This window comes from Bubalus bubalis, chromosome 6 (genome assembly GCF_019923935.1).
Source record: "Bubalus bubalis isolate 160015118507 breed Murrah chromosome 6, NDDB_SH_1, whole genome shotgun sequence".
NCBI lineage: Eukaryota > Metazoa > Chordata > Mammalia > Artiodactyla > Bovidae > Bubalus > Bubalus bubalis.
The window spans coordinates 102,284,093-102,303,832 of NC_059162.1; the positions used below are offsets into that span (position 1 = coordinate 102,284,093).

General features: G+C 47.4%; 2 protein-coding genes across 3 annotated transcripts; both read left to right on the forward strand.

Annotated features, from left to right (window-relative positions):
- The first annotated feature begins 11 nt into the window (after positions 1–11).
- Positions 12–18,042, forward strand: MED8 (mediator complex subunit 8). 2 transcript variants are annotated; one of them, XM_025288938.2, is made up of 8 exons: positions 12–38; positions 1,625–1,743; positions 2,746–2,890; positions 3,427–3,567; positions 3,762–3,843; positions 4,212–4,460; positions 5,190–5,250; positions 17,920–18,042. In XM_025288938.2, the coding sequence occupies exons 1-8, from the start codon at positions 33–35 to the stop codon at positions 17,924–17,926; spliced, it is 810 nt and encodes a 269-aa protein (XP_025144723.1). In that variant the 5' UTR covers positions 12–32; the 3' UTR covers positions 17,927–18,042. The 2 variants fall into 2 exon arrangements, with proteins under 2 accessions (XP_025144723.1, XP_006044595.1); XM_006044533.3 differs by lacking the exon at positions 17,920–18,042 and having other exon boundaries at positions 5,190–5,574.
- Positions 14,118–17,910, forward strand: LOC102410995 (transmembrane protein 258-like). The gene has a single exon (XM_044945140.1). The coding sequence runs from the start codon at positions 17,091–17,093 to the stop codon at positions 17,379–17,381; it is 291 nt and encodes a 96-aa protein (XP_044801075.1). The 5' UTR covers positions 14,118–17,090; the 3' UTR covers positions 17,382–17,910.
- Positions 18,043–19,740: the final 1,698 nt, after the last annotated feature.

Sequence of the window (19,740 nt, forward strand, 5' to 3'; positions counted from 1 at the left end):
CCCCCCCCCCCCCCCCCCCCCCCGCCGCCGCAATGCAGGTGAGGACTGGTTTGGCGCTAGTGACCGCTAACTAGCTTTGGGTAACGAGACAGAGAGTGGGCTGGCCGAGGAGAGAGTGAGGAGTTAGGGCTGAGAGGACGGGGTCGAGACCGCGACTGTGAGATAAGGGGACGCGCGATGGGGGCGAGGACCTCTAGAGAGGGATGGGGGTGGAGCCCGGCTGACAGGAGACAGAAACTGCGGTTAAGTTGGGACGGAGAAGGCAGCACTCACTGTCTTGCTAGGGTGTGGAAAAGGATCAAGTTGTAATTTGGGAAGGTGCAGTCCAAGAAAGATGGCTGAAGAAAGAGGTGGATTGGGCTCGGGCTCAGGCCCCAGCCTAGGCTGTTGGATGTCGACAGAACAGAGAATCTGTAATTGGAGAGAAGCCCGAGGGTGGAAGGAATTGTGGGACCGTGGTGGTCAGAAGCCAGACTAAGAATCTGAGGCCGTGGGTGGAACCCGGCTCCTGTCCTGCACGTTCGGGGTTTTGCAGTTTTGCTTCATTCTTCCTAGTGTGTACCCCTAGTAGTTAAAGGGTGAAATGAGATAAAACTGGAGATCGTAGACGTAAAGGAAATGCCATGGAGACCCCTCCGCTTTTAATATAGTTTGCCTAGTGCTTAGGGGCCTGTGCAGCTTTGTTGTTGTTTTGTTTCGGTTTTCATTTGTCACTGTTTGTTGCACAAGGGTAGTTGTTAGTACATCAGTGGCACCCCACTCCAGTGCTCTTGCCTGGAAAATCCCATGGACGGAGGAGCCTGGTAGGCTGCAGTCCATGGGGTCGCGAAGAGTCGGACGCGACTGAGCGACTTCACTTTCACTTCTCACTTTCATGCATTGGAGAAGGAAATGGCAACCCACTCCAGTGTTCTTGCCTGGAGAATCCCAGGGACGGGGGAGCCCGGTGGGCTACCATCTCTGGGGTCGCACAGAGTCGGGCACGACTGAAGCGACTTAGCAGCAGCAGCAGCAAGCTTGCGAAAGGGGCACAGGAATATTGGTACAGCAATAAAGTGAGTGCAGATTAATTTAGTAAGGAAGAGGTTGAAACAGCAAATGCTGAGGGAAGAGGAAGGTGGGGGTGGCAGCGGTGGTGACCATGGCAGTAGTCAGAGGAGCCTTCCTGTGTAGGTAGGTTTTCAGAGATTATGTCATTGCCAAGGAGAGCCAGGTTCACAAGGCAGGTTCTAGAACAGAGGACGTCAGAGGACGTATGCTGCTGAGGTGTCCCAAACATAATAAATCCCAGATATCACGTCTGGTGAAAATTGTCCAATGAGGGAGAACAGAGAAAAACCAAGCTTAATATAGGGAAACAGTCACGCCTGGATTAAAAGCAATGAGAGGAAGGAATCAGTAGGTAAGAGGAATTGCGGTCAGATGAATGGGTTTAAAGGTCTAAGGGTTGATGCTATCTGTGATCCTAACACCAAATACAGTAAACAAGCTGACTCTCCCTGTGCCAATGAGATTGTGTGTCACTCTACTGGTGTTGTACACTGTCACCCTGGCTTTTCAGCCTTCCTCTATATGCATCATCCTTACACTCATCTGAGTAACCAACCTATTCCTGTTGGCTCAGAGGGAGGAAAAACAGCTTGAGGCATCATTAGACGCACTGCTGAGTCAAGTGGCTGATCTGAAGAACTCACTGGGGAGTTTCATTTACAAGCTGGAGAACGAGTATGACCGGCTGACCTGGTAAGATTTGCCACGGCAAGCTGGGGAGGGCTCCATGGGTGGGCTAGGCCCCCTGCTGGATAGGGTATCTCCAGCATGTATCACTTTGCCAACATCTTTTGATTTAGAAAGAGCTGGGTTTCCCAACATTTAACACTGAAGTTGGCCTTGGGCCCCAATTGTAAGGGAAGTAGAGAAATGCCCAATTTCTCAACCCAGGTTCTTTCTAGCTTTTGATTCTCCCTGTTTGACTTCTCCAGGATGAGGTCCTACTGCAGTGGGTCCTCCCACCACAGTATTCATACTGGATTTCTTGCACGGGTGTTGTCAAGTCTTTTAGGTCCAATCTACTGAGAAAGTTTGGATCTGGAAAGGGATCTTTTACCCAGTTTTGAAGTTCTAGTGATTAAAGTGTAGCCACCATTCCTATTTTGCCATTGTCCTCACCCCATTCAAATAGAGTAGTTCCTCGTAGTCTATCAGGGATAAGTTCTAAGACGCACTGTGGGTTCCCGAAACTATGATAATACTGAATCCTATTCTGTATATACTGTGGGTTTTTTTTTTTTTTTCCTATACTACTTGTGTGGGTAGCATATACAATATGGATATGCTGGACAAAGGGATGATCAACATCCCGGGTGGGACAGAGTGGGGTGAAGCAAGATCTCATCACGCTCCTCAGAACACCTCCCAGTTTAAAAACATGGATTGTTTATTTCCTGGATTTATCATTTAATATTTTTGGACTGTGGTTGACCACAGGTAGATGAAACCTCAGAAAGTGAAACTTAGGATAAGTGGGGACTCCTATAATGACCTGTCTTTTTTCTGCATCTGTGTCAGAAATTCAAAGTGTATCCCTCTTTTTAACCCCATAATCCCTGTGAGCCAGTCTAGTTCTTGCCCAGGCCAGTGTAGGGCTGTGAGTGTTTTGAGGGTGAGTCTGGTTATTCCTAGTCCAAGGGACCCTTTTGAGGCTCCTTTACCAGGAACATTCTGACATCTTCTTACCACCACCAGGCCATCTGTCCTGGACAGCTTTGCCTTGCTTTCTGGACAGCTGAACACTTTGAACAAGGTCTTGAAGCATGAAAAGACACCACTGTTCCGCAACCAAGTCATCATCCCTCTGGTGTTGTCCCCAGACCGAGATGAAGATCTCATGGTAAGAGGAGGAGAGGGATGCAGCTTAGGAAACAATGTTCTTATGTGAGGACTGACAGCACAGTGGTTGGTTTCTATTCTAGAAATTTTGAATATGCAGTAATGTATGGCAATAAGTGGGGGCTACATTTTGGAGGCCTTGCTTTTTGTCCTTCTGGAGTTTGGGAGAACCACTCCCAAAGAGTGCTAAATTAACCTGAGGCCTACAGCACCAAGATAAAGACCTTTTTCCTCTTTCCTCCAACACCTGTCTCGAGCAAAAAGTTTGTTTTTTGTAACCTTTCCTAGTTCAATCTTTGATTAAAATGTGGCAGAGAGGGGTTTATCCTTAGATCTGGTAGAGATGGGGTGTGAGTAGATAGAGTTGAAGGATGGAATGAGGGGAATGGTGTCTTAGGAAGCCAGATATTATTAGTCTCAGGTTGTGTTTTCCCTGAAAATGCAGTGTTTGCCTGTGGAAGGAACTATGTGTATATCAGGCCAGAATTGAATCTTCTTGGAGTCCACAGTAGGATCAATAAAATCTGTGTGTTACAGAGGCAGACTGAAGGACGGGTACCTGTTTTCAGCCACGAGGTGGTCCCTGACCATCTGAGAACCAAGCCTGACCCTGAGGTTGAAGAGCAAGAGAAGCAGCTGACCACAGATGCTGCTCGCATTGGCGCTGATGCAGCGCAGGTTGGACTGAGTCACTGCCCTGCTGCCCTACACCCTCGAGTTTTACCATGAGAAGCTGAGTATTCCCACTCCTGTATTGTAGGGTATGGCAGTTGGTTATGCCTCCATTGCCCCTGGAATAGCTCGAGGAAGAAACTTTCCTGTAATCATTTCTTGCTTGCCCTAATTTCTGTACAAACTTACATGTGTTACAGAAACAGATCCAGAGCTTGAACAAAATGTGCTCAAACCTTCTGGAGAAAATCAGCAAAGAGGAACGAGAATCAGAGAGTGGAGGTATGGAGGGATTGGTAGCAAAGTGGTGGGGGAATGAGGGATAAGATCATGGGGATAGGAAGGGTGGTGTTGGTAGTGGTGAAATGAGGATGCAGGGATGTGCTGTTTAGCCAAGGGTATGCATCTATTCTGTTGGCCTTCTATATTTCAGGCCAGAGCTGGGGCAGGTGGAGAAAGGAGCAAAGAGAGAAGGGCGAATTCTGAGATAGTCATGGGGGTCCTCTGGCTCTTCGTCTGGGTTGCCAGGAAGTCTGGATGCTACCGAAGTCAGAACTCCAAGCCCTGGCACTCATACTGGTCTTCCTGGTGCTAAATGAAGTCCAGGGCCAGAGGCATACCTCAGGGTCTCCACTTACCTTGCCTTTCAGGTCTCCGGCCGAACAAGCAGACCTTTAACCCAGCAGACACCAACGCCTTAGTGGCAGCTGTTGCCTTTGGAAAGGGGCTTTCTAACTGGAGGCCTTCAGGCAGCAGTGGTGCTAGCCAGCCAGGCCAGCCGGGAGCTGGAACAGTCCTCACAGGAGCCTCGGGATTACAGCAGGTGCAGATGGCAGGAGCTCCAAATCAGCAGCAGCCAATGCTCAGTGGGGTGCAGATGGCCCAAGCAGGTCAGCCAGGTAAGGTGACAAAGATTGGCTTGGTGACAGACCTTGAGCAGGGATGTGAAAATAAACTGGGTTATCTGCCACACTTCCCCCTCACCCCATCCCCAGGGCTGGAGAGATTCTCCTTTTCTCCCTTGGACTGTGACCCGGAAAAAAACTCTTGAGAGTGAAGGTCCCATTTGAGACTCTGTTAACAGACACCAGACAATGAGAAAGAACTTTGACTGAAATTGCCCTTAGCTACCCTTCTGTCCCCTTTAACTTTGGGTAGGTGTATTGTCAGTGTCTCACCCTAGGTATTAGGATCATTGGGTAGATGTGTTGGGAATTGACAAGCAGGCAGGTTTTCCAGTGCTATGCCTATTCCTTGCTCTGTATACTGTCTCTTCTGCTCACTCTTAGTAATTATAAGAACAGTCTGGAGGAGTTCGGATATAAGCAGCTAGAAGAAATATTTTCTTCCAAGCTGTCTAGGCAAAGGGACAAGCTCTCTTTTTCTATTAGGGGAGGAGCAGGAGCCTCCAGGGATGTGTCCCAGCCCTTCCCACTATCCCTCCTCCTGACCATCTTCAGGTAGAGGGCTGGGCAGGGAGCCGTACCTCAGCCTTGTCACCCAAGGTCAGATGCCACAGATTCTGAGCTGATGGAGGAGGTGACAGAAGGGAACCTGGGAGGCAACACTTCTGATTTATGATGAACATCTGACTATGCTTCAGGTATCTTTCTTCATGTTCTTTTTAGGGAAAATGCCAAGTGGGATAAAAACCAACATCAAGTCGGCTTCCATGCATCCCTACCAGCGGTGAGTGTGAGTGGCAACCTCCACTCCCAGGTGTTCTTTTCAGAGTTGGGCAGTGAAACTGCCTTTTGCCCAAAGCTGACCTGGATGGGTACAATGAAAAGAACACAGGCTTTCGGCCACAGACAGATCCCATCTCCACTGCCAACTAGCTGTGTGACCTTGGGCAAGTGACCTACTTTTTCTGAGCCTGTTTTCTGGTTTATAAATGATGATAATACCTACCTCATAGGGTTGTTGTGAGGATTAAAATGGGAAAACGATGTAAAACACATAGCACAATCTATGAAATAATGAGTATTCAATAAATGAGAGTTTCTCCAGCCACTTCTTCCCACTGTCCCCTCCTCGGTCCTCGATCCAGAACTTGCCCTGATCTGAGACTGCTTCATGTCTGTGGTGAGCTGATGGACACAAGATCGTGGACCGCTCAGCTTTGTTTGAAATCCTGTGTTTATTCTGTGCTGCCAGAGATGGTGACAGCTTCTGTGTCCCTAGAGGCCCACTGCCTCCGCAGGCCTGGCTTCCCAGATTCCAGCCTGGCCATCTCTCCAGGCTGCAGGTGACGAGGCCTCTGGGCTGAGACAGACCATCCACTTATAAGTCTGGAGAAGCTTGGGCCTGCTCTACTCTCCATCCTCTCAGAAGCCAGTTCAGCTCTCATCTGGGAAATAGTCAGAGTCCCCTATCCTTTACCCAACCCTGGGCCTGTGAGGGAAGATGTTGAAGTCCCAGTAGATGGGGGCTTCCTCAGGAAGTGGCTCTGCCAGGCAGGGCTACATGAGAAAGGGTTTTGTGAGCACGTGAAAATATCCCTTGTTCTCCAGACCTTTTTTTTTCTTTCATATTTTGGAGGGAAAGAGGAATTGCACCTCACACCGTCTCTCGTCATGGTTGAGTCATCCTCAAAGTATGCCTGGTTCCTGGGCTCAGTTAGCATGGCTTTTCTCCAGTCCATGGAGCCAGTAGTTCCAATAAGGGTCAAGTGGATGGTGGGAGGTGGCAGCTGCCAGCACTTTTGCCTGCTTCTATAAAGCTGGAGAGGAGAGTGGGCTTGGGTCACCAGCTTAAGCTGCCTTTCTTGGCTCTCCTTTGCAAGCAAGGGCAGGAGTTGAGTCAGCAGAAGTGGACCAAAGGATTGCTCTGAATAAAGTTATTTAAGTTGATGACCACCGTGTCAGGGTTATCTGACAGCCGGTAAATTGAGAGAGCTATGTGGGGATTGGAGACTACATGTCAGAGACTTTCAAGGTTGCTGCAAGGCAATATTTGTAAAAATTTTACTTATTTATTTGGCTGTCCTGGGTCTTAGTTGCAGCCTGCAGGATTTTTGGTTGCAGCAGGTGAACTCTTAATTGCAGCATATCGGATCTAGTTCCCCAACCAGAGAGCAAACCCAGGCCCCTAACAATGGGAACTCAAAGTCTTAACCACTGGACCACCAAGTCCCAAGGCAATTCTTGTTTGTTCTCCAATAAAAAGTTTTCTTAGGTTTTTTTTTTTTTTTTTTTTTCTCTTATCTGTAGGTTTGATCTAAAAGTCCTGAGAGGTAATAAGAGGGCCTGCTCATTCCTCCCAGCTGCCTTTTTTCTGTTCTCTTCTGTCACGTATTAGTACTTGGGTATTTGTTCAGTGCCAGGCAGGACTCTGCCAGGCTGTGGCAGCAAAGGACTGGAAAAGCAGTCACAGACGTCACATGCATTCTAGTTCCATCACGACCAGAAATGTATCCACACAGCTCACTGATTATAGTACACAGAGAGCCGAGAGTCCTGCCGTCAGCTCTGAGGCAGTGTCAGGGGTTTTCCCCACTACAGCAGGGCTGCCTTACCAGTCTGTCAGCCTACTCACCTGTTCCTTCTCCTCTCTCCCGTTTGCACTGGAAATACCCGAGCTCACTGTCACATTGGATAGGATTCAAGGTGTGTGTCTCCAAAACCCCTGGAGTAGCTTGGTGACCACTGTCCTTTATTCCACCCAAAGATTCCTTCCTGTTGAAAGTTTCTAGAAAACTTTCAAACCTATTGAAACCAACCCCAAGTGTCTTTGTTGTCTCAGACTAATAGCAATGTCATTCCCAAAGTACTATTTGAAATGGATTCCTTGCCCTCCCAGAGTGGAAGTGCCCTCCTGCCCCAAGAGGAGCATACTCGGGACCCCACCTCCATCTCATGCCCTTAAGCAAACCGTCCTTACGTCTGTACTCACTCTGAGAGGACATGCTCTCGTTCCCAACCTCCCAACCCCAGGTCCTTTGGAGTGTACAAACCTAGCAGCATCACCAGCTCTGGGGCTCATACAGCCCAGCAAGTGTCTCGGTGGAGAGTATCTCCCATGCCTAACACACTCATCCCTAAAGGAGGGAATAGAGAGAATACTATAGAGTTTCAAGAAGAGCACATTGACCTGCTGCCCCCTTGCTCAGGTTTAAGATAAAAAGATGGCACTCTTCCTTCCCTCTGGTAGTGTTGTCCAGTTTCTGATGTTTCTGTTTTGCCTGGGTCCTGTGCTTGCTTCTACTCTTGGGGACCCGGGGAAAATGAGATTAGGCCATTGTCTCCCAGGTGTGTGTCTGGGATGGCGAAAGAAGCAGCAGCTGTTAAACTTAAGTACAGCACAGAGGTCATCCTGTTGAAGGCGGAGGCTTACTGCATCGGTATTTGCATGACCCCCATTGCTAGGACCGCCCCCTCTCCAGCTCTGCCCTGAGGCTGGGACTCTCATTGCTGAACCTCTCTTTTGCACGTTGCCCCAGTCACCCTGTTTTCTTCCTCTGCTGATGTCTATTGCTGCCCTACCTAGTTAGGTCATTTAACTTGACCTTGCATTTTCTTGGAAAACAGTCAAGGTAGATAGGTTTTAGCTAAGTGCTCCTTCAAACTCCATAATCAGTCCTGGTGTTTGGACTGAACCAGAGCCGGTATAGTGCCCACCTCCTGTCCTGCTGTTGAAGGGAAGAAGCTGATCTCTGCAGGAATGCCCTAGTGCAAGGCCAGTCCCTTTCCCACCCCCTTCTCACCTCCCCCAGGCAGCTGGGAACAACCTCTCCCTTTGTCTGAACTTCTTGTACAGAATAATCCTCCTTATGGACAATGTATTCTCTGTGCCTTGTGGACACAGGAGCCGTGTGAGCTGATCCCAGCACCAGGCAGGACGGGGGCGGAATCCGTCCAAAGGCCACTCTAGATCAGCTCCTGATTACTGTCTAGAGAAACTGCCAAGGGATGTACATTTTCTTCCATCTGTTCCAAGTTGTGGGGGCTAGCCTATTGAAGTTTAGCAGTGGGCCAGGAGTAAGGCTGAGGGCTGTGGTCCCTTTGTGATTCAGTCTGGAGGGTTCACTGTACCAACTTATGGAGGCTCAATGTGGCTCTGGCCTGACAGCCTTGAACACACAGAGGCTAACATTTGGAAAGAGTTTACCACCCTGCAGGTGGGGCTTTCTAACTGAAACTCCAGTCACTGCTTCAAGATGTATTTTGTCCTACGGGACAACTTTCCTCTCTTCTTCCCTTTAACTTCTGTCTGTTATTTTCTACTGAGGCAGGTTCTGGCTCTCTGTTGTCACCTCTTGATCAGTTCACATGCTCTCAAGATGTCACCTACCATATGTACATGGCAGTTCCCCCAAGTACACAATGGACAAGGCCCCTGACTTCCCTGGGCCTCAGTTTTCTCACCTGGGTGCTCCCAGCGATACTTCCTAGCTTTCAAGTCTCTGGCAATGATTCTGAAGCCTGTATATCCCCAGGCATTTTTCATTTTCCTCATCACATGACTATGTTATGATAGGCAAAGTTTTTCTTAGACTGGCCTGCCAATCCCTTGAACCCCTCCAAACTGTTCCTAAAGTTCCCTGTCACCTGCAGCTTAAAATACAGACCTCCCTCTAGATCACTTCCCTAAAATTATTTCCTAACTTGCACTAGTTCTTTAGTAAAAGTTACAACAGAGATAAATGCATTGAATGCCAGAGGTCACCTTCCCACTCAGGCATCTCTTTCACTCCTCTGGGCAAGATACATGTACCAGAGACTCCCCCACCTAAAGGCAGCAAATTATACTTTTCCACATGATGATAACCTTCCCCATGAAATTGAATCCAAGGCACCATGGGCTGCTCCCCTTCCTGTGTTTCCTCTGCCATGTCATTCCCTTCCCTTCTGTTGCCCAAATTTCCCTCCTTCACGGTCATTTTGATAATTAATCTTCCATGGCCCACAGCCCATGTGTAGACCATCCTTGTTCTTTTGTACTCATTTCTCTAGGCTGCACACATTTTCATGACCCTGGTTAGTATCCTTCCGTGTTAATCCTTGAGCCCACGTCATCACTCACTTGACTCTCGGCCATGCTCTTGAAATACAGAGGCTACCACCACCATCTTCTTTCACGCCCCATACTCACTCTTTAGCCCCACTTCCACTCTTCCTCAGGAACTAGCCTGTCTCAGATCACTGTTAACCTGAGAGCTAAATCCAGACTTTTTTCAGTCTTTCTGTTTCTTACTTATCTCCATGGTTTTAAACAGTGCTGGCCATTGCTCTTCCACCTTTTGCCCTTCACTGACTCCCGCTTCACTGACCATCCCTTCTCTGCAGCTTTTGGCCTTCTGTCCCTCTGCCTGCTTCTTGAATGTTGTTATTCTCCAGGACTCTGTTGTTAACCTTCTTTTCTTATTCTACTTGCTGTCTCTCTGACCACCACCTTTATGTACATAACTCAAACAAGTTTTATCAGACAGCCCAGACCTCTTTGCTGACATGCAGATGCCTATTGCGTATTTCTGCCCCTATGATCCACAAATACCTCAGGTTCTGAATGTGCCAGTCCAATCATCTTTCCCTTCCAACCTGTTTCTTTTCTAGTATCCTAGGTATGACCTAAGCCAGGTCTATGGAGACTGTCCTAAACACTTCCCCACTCTGTGTCCCAGCACCGCCCCACCCCCCACTCAGTCAGATACAAATCCTGTCAATTCTGCCTCCCCAAGATCCATCCATCCTGCCCTGTAGTTTGGGCCTGGAGCCTCGCCTTAAAAGTATTGTTTGGACGCCCTGCATCCAGGCTTGCCCACTCCAACTCATCTTCCTTGTGGCTGCCAGAGATTTATGCATATCTGATCACATTCAGTTCAGTTCAGTTCAGTCGCTCAGTCGTGTTTGACTCTTTGCGACCCCATGAATCGCAGCACGCCAGGCCTCCCTGTCCATCACCAACTCCAGAGTTCACTCAGACTCACATCCATCGAGTCAGTGATGCCATCCAGCCATCTCATCCTCTGTTGTCCCCTTCTCCTCCTGCCCCCAATCCCTCCCAGCATCAGAGTCTTTTCCAATGAGTCAACTCTTCACGTGAGGTGGCCAAAGTACTGGAGTTTCAGCTTTAGCATCATTCCTTCCAAGGAAATCCCAGGGCTGATCTCCTTCAGAATGGACTGGTTGGATCTCCTTGCAGTCCAAGGGACTCTCAAGAGTCTTCTCCAACACCACAGTTCAAAAGCATCAATTCTTCAGCGCTCAGCCTTCTTCATAGTCCAACTCTCACATCCATACATGACCACAGGAAAAACCATAGCCTTGACTAGACGGACATTTGTTTGCAAAGTAATGTCTCTGCTTTTGAATATGCTATCTAGGTTGGTCATAACTTTCCTTCCAAGGAGTAAGCGTCTTTTAATTTCATGACTGCAGTCACCATCTGCAGTGATTTTGGAGCCCCCCAAAATAAAGTCTGACACTGTTTCCACTGTTTCTCCATCTATTTCCCATGAAGCGATGGGACCGGATGCCATGATCTTCGTTTTCTGAATGTTGAGCTTTAAGCCAACTTTTTCACTCTTCACTTTCACTTTCATCAAGAGGCTTTTGAGTTCCTCTTCACTTTCTGCCATAAGGGTGTTGTCATCTGCATATCTGTGGTTATTGATATTTCTCCCGGCAATCTTGATTCCAGCTTGTTTCTTCCAGTCCAGCATTTCTCATGATGTACTCTGCATAGAAGTTAAATAAGCAGGGTGACAATATACAGCCTTGACGTACTCCTTTTCCTATTTGGAACCAGTCTGTTGTTCCATGTCCAGTTCTAACTGTTGCTTCCTGACCTGCATACAGATTTCTCACATTACTGATCACATTACTCCCTTGATTAAAGTCCTTTTGATAGTTTCCTTCTTATGGTTCTCAAACTGGGGTCCACATACTGGTAGGGGCAGTGAGCCAGGCATACTGAATGTTATAGGGTAGAGCTCATCCTAGCTGCCCGTTTTACTCGAGGGTAAGTAACTTAAACAAAATGCAGAATTATCAGGCATGCAGTAAGGAGTAAGCAGACTTTGGGGAATTCCCACTAGTCCGAAGGGTTTCATACTAAGCTGCTAAATTCTCTGGGGATATTTATTCTTTTTTTTTACATTTACTGCAGCAGACAAGTTTGAAAAACAGCTTAAATTTCCTGGAAAAGCAAGTTGATATTTTTGTGATCTAGCTCCCTGGCTTCTCCCAACTTAATTTGTGCACTGTCCTGCCACCCAATCTATTCCCACGTTGTACAAATTGCTTGATGTTCCCTGAATGTAACTCTCTTTGGCCTCCCATTCCTTTATTCCCACTGTTCCCTCTGCACAGAACATTTTGTCCCATCGTTCTGTGATGAATATCCAATTTTCTTTCAAAATTCAGCTCACAGGTCACACTCTGAAGCTTTCCGAGAAACCTGTCTGTCCATAGCCCAGTGCCATTCCCACTAGGTGTGGTCAATGACCTGCTCTTTTATGCTCTACATTTGTACCTTGTACAAACTTATCCTAGCTCCTGCTGCTCTTTATTGCCCCCCCAAGTTCAAGCACCCTGCACTGTCAAAGTGTGACCAGTTCTTCTATCTGAGAGCTATATTTTCTTCTGCAAGAAATGTGCATGCCTGGCATACATGGCATCTGGCCCACTGTAAACACTTTAAGTGGTAGCTGCTGCTATTACTGTTGTTATTTGGTTGACCTTGGAGAGAGAGTATAATCTAGCATTTTGGTTAAAAGAGCATTTTCTAGTGCCGGGTTGTTCAGTTGCTTAGTCGTGTCTGATTCTTTGCAACCCCATGGACTGCAGCATGCCAGGCTTCCCTGTCCTTCAGTATCTTCTGGAGTTTGCCCAAATTCATGTCCATTGAGTTAGTGATGCTATCTAACCATCTCATCTTCTATAGCCCCCTTCTCTTCCTACTCTCAATCTTTCCCAGAATCAGGGTCTTTTCCAGTGAATCAGCTCTTCACATCAGCTGGCCAAAGTGTTGGAGCTTGAGCTTCAGCATCAGTCCTTCCAATGAATATTCAGGGTTGATTTCCTTTAGGTTCAAATTCTAGCTGTGCCACCTACTAGCTGTGTGGCCTTCAGCGAGTTACTTTACCTCTGTCTGCCTCAGATTCCTTATTTCTAGGGATGATAATACTAGTGGCTGTTTCACAAGGCTTCTGTGAAGTTTAAATATATTAATACATACAAAGCGCTTAGGATAGTGTGCCTGACGATAGTAGAAGCTCAGTAAATATTAACTATCCTCAGGGTAGTGTCTGAAAGTCTGCTGTCAGCAATTGTTGCTTCAATCAATCATTGACCAGTCCCTCTGTGCAGAGGTAACTCTTCCTCCCTCTGTACCTCATCTGTGCTCATAGCTACGTTCACACTAGGAGAGACTCTCCATGCACATTTAATCCCCCACTGTGTGCAGAGCAGACACTGGAACATTTCTGCACTGGCTTGCCTGATGCAATGAGTCATTTCCAGATCTAGTTGTGCGAACTTTCTTTCTCCCTCTTAGTTGTCACCTACAGACTTCTATTAAAGCCCAGTTTGGTCTCCTAAACGGTGATTTTGAGTTGAGACGATATGACAGGCTTCCTCACTGGCAGTGTTCCTTTTCACCCCTTCTAAGCTCTATCTGTTCCCTGTCCACACCATTTGAAGACCCAGTTCCAGTCTGTCCACATCTCATGTAAAGGGGGGCCTTCATCATTCAGAGGTCTCCCTGTGCAGCTGGGATGTGTTCTTCTCTGTCCCTGCTCACTCAGTCCAGGCTTAGGTCTTCACCGGTGGCTGTGTGATCCACTGGTTGTCACACACCAGAGCTCCATGCTTGCTCTCTTCCCTTCACAGTCACCACCAGTCCTTTAGGCCTTGTTTTGCCATGGCAGCTCCATGGTTCTTGTCACTATACTCTAAGCTATAGCCAGTACCTGCGGACTAGGTGCTGTCTCACACCTCCATGCCTTAAACATGCTTTGCTCTCTCCTTGGTGTGTCTACCCTCTCTTTTTCTTGCTCCAACCTCCTGTTCACCTAGGGAACAATTCGTCCTCCCAGTAGCACCTACTCCTGTGAAGTCTTTATCACTTCCTCCCTTTTACAGTTGACCATTCTTAAATTATACCCGACCTGGAGATGGTGACTGCAGCCATGAAATTAAAAGACACTTACTCCTTGGAAGGAAAGTTATGACCAACCTAGACAGCATATTAAAAAGCAGAGACATTACTTTGCCAACAAAGGTCTGTCTAGTCAAGGCTATGGTTTTTCCAATGGTCATGTATGGATGTGAGAGTTGGACTGTAAAGAAAGCTGAGCGATGAAGAATTGACACTTTTGACCTGTGGTGTTGGAGAAGACTCTTGAGAGTCCCTTGGACTGCAAGGAGATCCAACCAGTCCATCCTAAAGGAGATCAGTCCTGGGTGTTCATTGGAAGGACTGATGTTGAAGCTGAAACTCCAATACTTTGGCCACCCGATGTGAAGAGCTGACTCATTTGAAAAGACCCTGATGCTGGGAAAGGCAGGAGGAGAAGGCGATGACAGGATGAGATGGTTGGATGGCATCACCGACTCAATGGACATGAGTTTGGGTAAACTCTGGGAGTTGGTGATGGACAGGAAGGCCTGGCGTGCTGCGGTCCATGGGGTCACAAAGAGTTGGACATGACTGAGTGACTGAACTGAACTGGACATTTATCCATTATGTGACCTTAGGCAGATTACTTTACTTCCAAGACCCTTGATTTCCACCTCCTAAATTGGTGCTATAATCCCATAATATGCTCAGTGAAAGGTACCTTCCACTTAGCATATTTAAAATTCAACTTAAGTAGCTCTTACTTTACTATAGGATAAAGTCCAGGCTTCTTAGAAGGTCATATACAAGGCCTGCCGGGCATATAGTCAGCACTGAAATGCCAACACTGTTCTTCCCCTGAGCAATCCCTTACACTCTCCTGAGAAATCTTGTGTTTATCACATAGCATGTTAGACTATTTTGATTACAACATATTACAATTAAACTAGCTTAACTGAAAAAAAAAAAGAGAGACCCAATGGATTTGGGTTATACAGATGGGGAGTTGAAGGGTGACTGGCTCCAGGCAGGTCAGGGGTTTGGTGTTGTCTCAGCTCTGTCTCTGCGTTTCTCCACTCTACTACATATAGCTCATCTCGTGGAAGAACTCTCTTGTTGCTTGGATTCTGTGCCATTAGGAGCACTGAGGGAAATGGAGAGAACACCATGACTAAAGCACCAGTGGGGCTGGGCAGAAATTCCATAAAGGAAATGAAAGCAGGGGGACGGGAAAGTATCTGAATGCAACCGGACTTAAAGCTACAACAGTCCACTGTGTGTGGTTTTATCTCTGCAGACAATTCGCAGATACTGTCCCCCACGCCCCGGCCCCCACCACAAGCAAACCCCATCCTTTCTCCTAAACTTACAGTACTTTTTCAGATTGCCTGTGGAAGGGGCCATCATTCCTCAAACTCAGGATATCCCAAACTGCATTCACTTCCTCCATCCTGCTCCATGGTGTTATCCAGCTTGCCAGCCTGGCTGTCAGTTCTGGTCCCATCCCCTCTTCTTCCTTCTTGCTCCGTTGCCCTAGGTTAGCCCCTCACCGTGTCACACCTGTGCCTCTGAGCTGGTCTCCTTGCTGGCCTCCCTTCCTCTGCCTTCCTCTTGATAATCTCACTGTCACCAGGTTTTTCTTTGTAAATAACAATGGGGATCATACCAACCCCTTAAAAATCTCCAGGGACATCTCAGTACAAACAAAACTCCTCTTTCTTTCATTCAAAACACTTCATGATTTGGGGCCAATCTACTTTTTAACCTAGCATATGAAGGCCTTTCATTCACTGGATCCTTTCGCCAAATAGAACCACTTCCAGTTCCCTGCTCCTGTCCTTTTTTTCCCTCCATCCACCCCTTTGTCCATGCTTTTTCCTCAGCTTGAACCATCTATGTTACTTCCACCTCACTTGCTGTGTCACCTTGAGAAAAAATCCTTCGCCCTTTCTGATTCCATCCTTTCCCCATCTGTTCAGCAGTGATCACAGTACTTGCCTTAGAGGACTGAACCATAAGAGCATATGGGAAGCAGCTGGCCCCATGCTTGCCAGAGAAAGTGTTGTATTTTCTCTCTCCCCCTTTTGGCCTTCCTCTCACATCTTTCAGATCTTGCTAACTCTCTTTCTTCCACCTTGATAACCTCCCCTGGTTTGTCCCCTCACCAAAAGCCTTCCCTTTTCTCTCTCCAGAACTCTTCCAGCACATTTTATCACAGCCCTTTCCCCCAAACTGAATTTTTTTTTAAACCTCAGTTCAGTGAACAATGAACAATACTCATAGGGTGTTGGCATTGGCTACCTACAGCAGATCAGGCCTTGTCTCCCTGACCTCTCAAGGGTTCAGACAGCCCCCCAGTTCAGATAGTATGATGAGTGTTTGCATGCAGTCTCTCTCTTCTGCTGGCTGGATGTCCTTCCTTCAGCCAAGGTCCCAACCTTAGGCAGAGGACACCAGTGAGCTGACTGAGGCCCATGGACATGCAGAATCATTAACCGACAAGCCCTTCCCCTCATCTTCATTCCTCTGTCCTCAGGTCGCAGCCCTCCCCTCAGCTCCTCCGTGCAGATACAGTTAGAAAGTGCCCTTTGTCCTTTACAGGTGGGGAAGGGACAAGCTCGACATAGGCCCCGGGAGACTGCTTCCATTTCTACCTGTCACTCCTGTGGCCTCTCAGCCTCTGACCCTCAGTACCTGTTGTTCTCAGCCAGTTCGCCTGTCGCCCCCATACCCTGTTCCCTCCACCGCTCCACCTGCTCCCTTGCAGGCGCATACAGATAATACCTTTTACCGTTTTTTTTTTCCTGCTTCTTTGATCCGATTTCCCTTTAGATTTTTTTCCCCCCAGAAACACATAAAACCACATGATCATGGAAATAAGAGTTGTTAGAGTTCAGTTCATACAGATGGTGGTTTTCAGACTGAACCCTTGGAGAAGGTAAATCAGTAGTTTATCTTCTGGGGAGAGAGAATGGAGAAAGGCCCATGTGAGTGAGGTGTGAATCAGAGAGGGTGGGGCCCAGGGGAAGTTGTCACCTCACTTCCCTTTAGTCAGGAAGGCTCCATGAATTTCAGGGGGAGTTTCAGCTGTTGGACTTGGTATTCTTCCCTACCCACACGCACATCTGGCCTTTATCCTTATCAAGAACGACTTCCTGGACTCTTTCAACTTCTCCAGTTTATCAGCCTGCCCCCGGTGTAGGTAGCGTCCCATGGACCCTCTTACCTCCAAGATCTTCCACCAGCTTCCCTGCAGGTTCTAAGTGGTCCCATTTCCTAGCAGTCCATTGACAGACTTACCCTTCTTTTCTGTATATTTCAGCCTATAAGCTGTTTTCCTGAGCCAAAGTCTAAACCCCGTGTGTGCTGTATCTCATTGTCTGCTACACAGCCCATAAACATGCTTAAGCCTCTTCCCATTAAAAACAACCCTTAGAGGAGCAGTGGATTACCCTGAGCCCAGCAAAATGGAGCTTGAGGCCATGAGTAGATATACCCGTCCAGTGAACCCAGCTATCTTTCCCCATATGGCTGTGGTGCTGTTGGCCGTTGACATGTTCTTCACCTCCTGGTTCTTGGTTTATAAGGTCACCTCCACCAAGTACACTTGGGATATCTACAAAGAGCTCCTCATCTCTTTGGTGGCCTCACTCTTCATGGGCTTTGGAGTCCTCTGCCCGCTGCTCTGGGTCAGTGTCTTATGTCTGAGCTCCCAAGGGTTCCAACCAAGGGTCCTCACTGAGTCCTTCCTTTGGTAAATTAATTTTTGGTTTTTGTTTCTACTATTGCTGGAAGTATCCTACATGCTGCTCACAATAAAGGCATATATGTGAAAAAACAAAATCAAAACCTTTAGAATCAATCTGGAGGTGAGAGTCAGGCACTGATATTTTTAAAACTCTCCAGATGATTCTGGTGTGCAGCCAGGGCTAAAAAAGATAAACAGCTAAATCCAGACTTTGTAGCAAGCCATACAGAGCTCTTCATGACTGACTCCTGCCGACGTTCCCCCCTTACCCATTCGCCCTCTGGACTGGAGACTCCCCAGAACTCCCCATGCGCGCCATATCTCCTGCTTCCATACCTTCACACACATGGCTTCCATCCACCTGAAAACGTCTCCCTGCCTTCTTTAACACCCAGCTTTGGTGTCATTTCTATGAAGCCTTCAAGAACTAACCCCCACCTTGGGGTAAGGTGCACCCCCCCCAACCCCTGCTGCTCTCTTAACCCTCTTGGTTTAACTCACCACTTGCTATTGTAACTGTTAATTTATCTATCTGTCTTCTTTTCTAGGCTGTGAATATTTTTCAGGAACCCCAGTGCCTTGGAGATGCCATTTGGTAGGACCTGGTTTGGTGGTCTATATCAGATATTTGAAGGTGCTTTCTCCTAGGACTAGGACTGGAACTGAAGGAAGTGAGTCTTTGGGCATGTTCATGTAGTCAGTGGGCGTTTACTGAGGGCTTGCTATGGTCATTCATTAATACCAGTGTGGTCCAGGTGACTAATGGTAGCTGAAGATCTCTCTCTGTACCAGGTGGCACAGTGGTAAAGAATCCTCCTGCCAAGGCAAGAGATGCGAGAGATGTGGGTTTGAGTCCTGGGTTGGGAAGATCCCCTGGAGTAGGAAAGGGCGGCCCACTCCAGTTTTTTGTCTAGAAAGTTCCATGGACAGAGGAGCCTGGCGAGTGACAGTCCATAGGGTCGGAAAGAGTTGGACAGAATTGAGCACAGCACCCACATACACATCTCTACCATATTTAACCTCAGGAACTGTTTCATCATTTTTAACAGTCTGCTTTGTTTGTCTCTAGATGGACACTTAGTCCAAACCTCTCAATAGTGCTCTCCAAACGGTGCTTTGCACAGTTTATTTAGGAAGCATTTGTTGAATGAATGCTCATTAATCAACATACAAGAATATACCTTCTTGCTTCACCCCTTGGCTATGAAATATCGAGGTAGAAACAGTGCTGAGTACCGTACCTGGGTCATCTCCTTTCATCCTCACAATCTAATGAGATAGGTGCCGTTGGAGGTTCAGCCACTTAACATTAAGTCATGTAAGTACTAACTGGAGATTTAAACTCAGGTCTTTGGAGTTAGGTGTGACCCCCAGGGCTACTGAAGTATACCTAAAACAATAAATATTTATTGATTCAACTGATACTGTCATCCCAAGGCAAGTAGAAAAGCTTTTGAATTCTTACTGTCTTCCCCACTTGACTCTGGGTCCCTCGACCTCTCTTCCCCTTCTCATTTGTCATTCACTCTAATACTCTGCAAACACTGTGGAGGGGCAGATGAGTCCAACATTGGTCAGATATTAGAGGTACAGAGACAATCAAAATATTGGTCCTTGCTGAGAAGAACTTACAGTGAAGGGATATGCAGATAATTGCATTGTAGTGAGATTGTGAAAGCAAAGGGAGGGACTGCTTTATTGGCTAGAAAAGCTGCTTTTATCTTGAGTTAGGAGACAGGGCTTGGAGGTGTGGCTGTATATGAAAGATGCTGATATCCTTGGGGAACAGTTAAAGCATAGGATGTGGCCCAGGAGAATGGGGGGAGGCTGAGGACCAGATCAGATAGGCCTTCAGGTACAATGCTAATTAGTCTGAGCTTTTTGAATATCTGAATTCTTTTGCCATTTCCTTTCAAGGGTAGGTACTGGTAGGTACTCTGTGGGCTGGATCAGAACTGTACTTTGGCTCTGACCTCTTAACTCTAAGACTAAACTTCCACATAGCTTGTTGTTGTTTAGTGGCTAAGTGTCTGACTCTTGCGACCCCATGGACTGTAGCCCACCAGGCTTCTCTGTGCATGGGATTTCCCAGGCAGGAATACTGGAGTGGGTTGCCATTTCCTTCTCCAGGAGATCTTTCCTAACCAAGGATCTCCTGCTTTGGCAGGCAGGTTCTTTACTGCTGCAGCACCAGGGAAGCCCCTCCACAAAGGTGCATTCCACCACTGATGAACACAGTGTTTCTCCCAAACCGCCACCTCCTCTGAATTCCACATGTACATCATACAGTCCTGTGCACAGTTACTGGATCACTGTGTGCAATTATTAGTTAGCACTGTTCCAGGAGCTGCTGGAGATACAGATTTCAT

Excerpts from the sequence above, each read along its gene's own strand:
- MED8 (XM_025288938.2), top strand. Across the intron at positions 3,568-3,761 it reads TTGGCGCTGATGCAGCGCAG|AAACAGATCCAGAGCTTGAA; the intron begins GTTGGACTGAGT and ends CATGTGTTACAG. Across the intron at positions 3,844-4,211 it reads ACGAGAATCAGAGAGTGGAG|GTCTCCGGCCGAACAAGCAG; the intron begins GTATGGAGGGAT and ends CTTGCCTTTCAG.
- LOC102410995 (XM_044945140.1), top strand. The coding sequence starts at position 17,091 with ATGGAGCTTGAGGCCATGAGTAGATATACCCGTCCAGTGAACCCAGCT.